General features: G+C 27.6%; 3 protein-coding genes across 3 annotated transcripts; 1 reads left to right on the plus strand and 2 right to left on the minus strand.

Annotated features, from left to right (window-relative positions):
• Window positions 1-410: 410 nt before the first annotated feature.
• On the plus strand, window positions 411-1,055 carry ENU1_040060 (SNARE domain containing protein; the record flags this gene model as incomplete). The annotated part of the gene is made up of 1 exon (XM_008857525.1): window positions 411-1,055. One exon carries the CDS (start codon window positions 411-413, stop codon window positions 1,053-1,055), a length of 645 nt encoding a protein of 214 aa, XP_008855747.1.
• A 77-nt stretch (window positions 1,056-1,132) lies between these two features.
• Window positions 1,133-3,823, minus strand: ENU1_040070 (WD domain, G-beta repeat-containing protein; the record flags this gene model as incomplete). The annotated part of the gene is made up of 1 exon (XM_008857526.1): window positions 1,133-3,823. The coding sequence occupies one exon, from the start codon at window positions 3,821-3,823 to the stop codon at window positions 1,133-1,135; it is 2,691 nt and encodes an 896-aa protein (XP_008855748.1).
• Window positions 3,824-3,988: 165 nt separating this feature from the next.
• ENU1_040080 (Rab family GTPase) lies at window positions 3,989-4,603 on the minus strand (the record flags this gene model as incomplete). The annotated part of the gene is made up of 1 exon (XM_008857527.1): window positions 3,989-4,603. One exon carries the CDS (start codon window positions 4,601-4,603, stop codon window positions 3,989-3,991), a length of 615 nt encoding a protein of 204 aa, XP_008855749.1.
• Window positions 4,604-5,270: the final 667 nt, after the last annotated feature.

Genomic DNA, 5,270 nt, shown 5'->3' on the forward strand with positions numbered 1-5,270 from the left:
GTGTTGTCTAATTCTTCTCTTGTTGTTTCTACATTTTCATAATAATAATATAATAATAAAATATAACTAAAATATTATAAAAGTAGCACAAAAAAAAGAAGAAAAACCATCTTTTTACTTCCTTTATAATAACGAAATCATTATCGTTATAATATTATTCTATTTACATTTATCATATTAATGCTAACTATTTTTCCTCTCCTTGTATCAAAAGAATATAATTGTTTTGTTTGATTAGAACTACTATACTTGAGTCTTTATATTGTATTATTTTGAAAATTATTAATTTTTGATTATTTTCAGAAGAAATTTCGCTTAAAATAAAATGAATTTTCACAAAGAAAGAAAACTAAATTTGAACGATGAAATTTCATTGAAAGCTTAACCTAGATATTTTATTATCATACACCATGAGTGACACAGCTATTACTTCATTAAAAAATAATCAAAGAACAATTACTACAACTATTAAAAAATTGAAATTAGCATCAAAGAATAACGATGAAAAGTTATATAATTTACAATATAAAATGCTTGAAGACCAAATTAACCAGTTTAATAAAACAATGCAAACACTTAAACAATTTAAAAATGAAACTGATGAATTTGAAAAAAATATTGAAGGATTTGAAGAATGGATTTCTTCAATTTATTCTTCTATTCCACCTGCTCCAGTTGTAACTGGAAATGAATCATCACCATTAATAAACAAAGATGAAGTTTATTTACAACAAGAAAGTGAATCAGCATTAGCAATCCATCAAGAGAATACAGAACAAATTAAAACAATTGTTGACAAACAAAAAGAATTACACCAAGCATTTTTACAATTAAATGGTATGGTTCAAATCCAACAAACTCAAATAGATTCAATTGAACATAACACACTTACAACAGATAAAAAAGTAAATGAAGGAAATAAAGAAATAGATACTGCTGAAAAATATCAAAGAAAATCATCAAAAAAATTAAAAATTATTCTTCTCGTTTCAGTAATTATTGTTTTGGTATTAACATTAATTATTGGTATTGTTTTATACTTCAAATTGAATTAGTTTATTGTTATTTATTTTGATTATCTTTTGATTTAAAATAGGTTAAGATAAATTAACAAAAAGTAAAAATGATAGAATTAATCATCAGACCATGACTCAGAATCATCTTCAATAGGATCAAATGTATCTCTTTTTTCATTCATCCTTTCAAAAACACGATCAAAAATTGCAGCATTTCTTTTCTCTTCTTCTTCCTTTTCAATTCGTTTTCTTTCTTGTTCATATGAATATTTAGCACGTTCATTCTCAGCTGGTGCTTCAGATAATTTCTTCATTCCTTCAGGTTGAAGACTAATATAAGGAATATCCTTTTGAACTCCATTCATCCATTCTTCAATAGTATAAACAGCTTCATTCTTTCTTGTCTCAGGATAAATATCATCTTGGAAATATTCAAGTCTTACACGTGGGACATAAACAGAAGTTTGACTTATTACTGATGGTGGTTCTCCATTTAATAAAACTAAATGCATAATTTCAGCTTTTTTAACATCACAACATTGTTTGTGGAATTTATCAAATCCATAAACTACATCATTAAAAGTAGAAATATTCAATGAATGAACAAATGGTGATTCATCAGTTATTTCAAAACAGTGCATTGTTTTAGCCCCTCTTCCAATTAAATAACAAACATTAAGATCTTCATCATAAATTGGTGTTAAAATTGATGACTCAGTATCAATAACAGTAGTGTTAATAACTTTCATATTATCCTTAATGTCTATTAATGAATATCCTCTTTGTGACATTTTATTAAATCCAACAGTAAACAATTTTTCAATTCTACCACACCAACAAACTAAAAATCCTTTTCCTCCATTTTGTGGTACTTCACATTGACTTTCAATATTTCCATTACGACAATTTATAATTCTAACAATATGGTCTTTGCATGAAACAGCAATTCTTTCACCATCCCAACTGAAACTAATATTATTAATATTATCTCCAAATCCAGTAACATCAAAAAGTGATTCTCCTTTTTCAATATCCCAGACTTTTAAACATGGTTCTGTTCCAATAGAAATAACACAATTCTTTACAAATGGATTAACATATAATCCATTAATTTTTCTATTATGTGCTTGAACTTCTTTTATTTTTGTTGCTCCTTCAGGGGCAATTGAGAAAACTTTTATTTTACCATCTTCTCCTCCTATATAAAGAATATTATCATCAAATGGATCAAAAGTAAAGTCATTGATATTTCCACCATTATCACAAAATATTGGATCAATCATTTTACCTGATTTTTCTAAAGGCCAAACAGCAACTTTACCAATACCAGTCCAAGGAATACCAACCCATTTGGTGTTTACTTTAATTAATGACTGTGAGTTATTAGTATTAACTTTACAATCAATGATATTAGTATTTTTATTAAATGCTCTTGTATTAATATGTCTAAAATGTGTCGAACGAATAATTTTAGGTGCTTTATGAACAACTCTATTCTTTTCTTCTTCAATTCGTTTTAATTCTTCTTCTTTTTCTTTTTTCTCACGTTCTTCTGTTTCTTTCTTTTCTTTTTCAATTTTCTTTTGTTCTTTAACATCTTCAGGTTCATATGCAGCATCAAGAGCTCCTTTACTATCAAAGATACATTCTAAACTAACTTCTTTTGGTTTCTTATTTTCTCCTTTCATAAATTCTTCAACAGTTTGATTAGCACCTACCCAAATACTTTCTGGATACAAATCACTTTGGTACTTTGTTGATGCTCTACGAATAACATATGACCCATTTTTACTGACTTTATTATTTCCTACTCTTAATAGTGTATTAATTTCACAATCATGAACATGGACTGCTCTTTTTGGTAATAAAGCAATTCCTTTTAAAGACTCTCCTGCATTTTGTTGAGTTAATTCAGAAATATAATTTTTATTTGTTGAATCAAATTCATATACTTTAATAATACTATCTCCTCTTCCACAAAGATAAATTAATGAAGTGTCTATATCTACTATTGGTTTACAAATAGAACTACTAGATGGGAATGGTTTAATACAACATGGCTTATCTTGTCTTAAATCAAATATACCAAATTGTCTATTTTGCATTCTATCAAAACCAACAGTAAATACAAATGGACTATTCTTATTAACAAATCTTCCACATGATAATTTATTCCCTTCATGAGCTTGATACTCTTTAACAATTTTTCCTTGTCTAAAATCAATGACATTTAACTTCTTGTCTTTTCCCATAGAAACTAGTACATCTCCTTCATATGACCAACTCAAAGAATAACAAATATCTTTAGTTCCAATAGAACATACTTCGTTTTGGTTTTGATAGTCCCAAAGTTTAATTAAATTGTCACTTCCTGCAGATGCAATTAATGGAGCTGCATAATGGTGTGCAATCACATCAACTTTCTTTTTGTGTCCTTGAAGAGAGAATGAAGGAGTTATTGTTTCTCCTAATTTTGTTGGGAAAGGAAGGTTCCATCCCTTAACAGTACAATCTTGAGATGATGAAAAAATAAGATTATCATTAAATGGACAAGCAATAATATCTATTATTGAGCCACTATGTCCTTTGCAGAATAATGGTTCTTCTTTTCTTTTATTAGTATTATTTAATGGAATACATCCAATTACTCCTGCGCCAGTACTTTTCCAATTTAGTGCTAAATATGTAGATGTCCCAGCAATCATTGTCACTTCAGCACCACCATCACTTGTCCTAATATCAGGATACCAACAATCTGATTTATAGTCTTGGCATTGTAAATGTTTGTATTTGGATGTTTTGAACATTTTATAATATTTTTATTTTAAAGTTCGTCGTATTATTTGATTTTTATTTTTCTCTTTTGTCTCTTTGTGTTTTATAAGACAAAAATAAGTTTTTAGAGACAAAGTCACGCAAAAATTAATAACTTACAAAATGATGAAAGAACTGAAATGATTTAAAGAAAATCCTTAGCAACATCCTCCTTCTTTCTTCTCTTCGCTTTGTTTTTGAATAATTATTGGAGCAGGTTTTTCTGGCTCTTCTTCATCTTCACGTCTTGAAACGACATCTTCAGCTAAAGTTGTAAATAAATCTGTCACATTTTCAGCACTCATTGCTGAAGTTTCAAAATATTTATGTCCATTTAATTTACACCATTCTCTTGCTTGTTCTTGGCTTACTTCTCTTTTATTTGGTTCACAATCAATTTTATTTCCAACTACATAAATTGGGATTGAAGCGGGATTGGTTGCGTTTGCTCCGTCAATAAACTCATTCTTCCACTTTTCTAAATGATTGAATGACTCTCGATTCGTAACATCAAAACACAAAACACAACAATCACTACCTCGATAGAATGTAGTAACAACACAACTATATCTTTCGTGTCCAGCAGTATCCCAAATTTGAAGAGTGTATTGTGCTCCATTAACAGTAACAGGTTTAATTAGAAAATCACTACCAATTGTTGCTTTATATACATCAGAAAATTGGTTATTGACGTATCGGTTGATAAGTGATGTTTTTCCAACACCGCTATCTCCAATGAGAATTGTTTTAAATAATGCTGGTCTTCCTGCCATCTTTCTTTTTATGAATAACAAATTGTAGATGGTTTTTCTTCAGTTACTCCTTCCAGAATAGAGGGTTTTGACACCTTATCAATTTTTTATCTGGAAATTTCTTTCTCCTTTTCTTAGTATAATTTGTGTCATTAAATCCATAATTGTGTAATATATAACAAAATTATAATTTACAAAAAAGTAAATACAAATAATTTTGTATCATTGTTTGGTAGGAATGACACACTCTTATTCAAATAAATATTTGGTGATACTCAAATAAACTTATTCTTCTAATAAATAAGAAACCCTCAAAAGAGAAAGAAATTAAGAAATTAAAACATAATCAATTAGGTTGTAATAGAGATTTAGTTTTTGCTGAAATAAGAAGTGAAAAACTCTACTTCATTCTTTATTAAATGTTTTAATAAATAAAGGTTATTCAATCATAAGAGATTTATAGTTTATGAGAATTAGTTTTTCAAAAATAGTTACTGGTATAAAAACATATAGAAATAACTTATTTTGAATCAATTTTGTTGTTTGTTCTTTCTACTGTTAAGGTGTCTTGAAATGAATTTATTTTGTTTCATATTAGTCTTCTTTTTATAAGAGTAAATGATGAAAATTACATGAAGTAAATAATTCTTATCTTTGTTTCAATTATTATTCTTATTTATATATTTTT

Source organism: Entamoeba nuttalli, assembly GCF_000257125.1.
Source record: "Entamoeba nuttalli P19 unplaced genomic scaffold asmbl_2751, whole genome shotgun sequence".
Taxonomy (NCBI): domain Eukaryota; phylum Evosea; order Mastigamoebida; family Endamoebidae; genus Entamoeba; species Entamoeba nuttalli.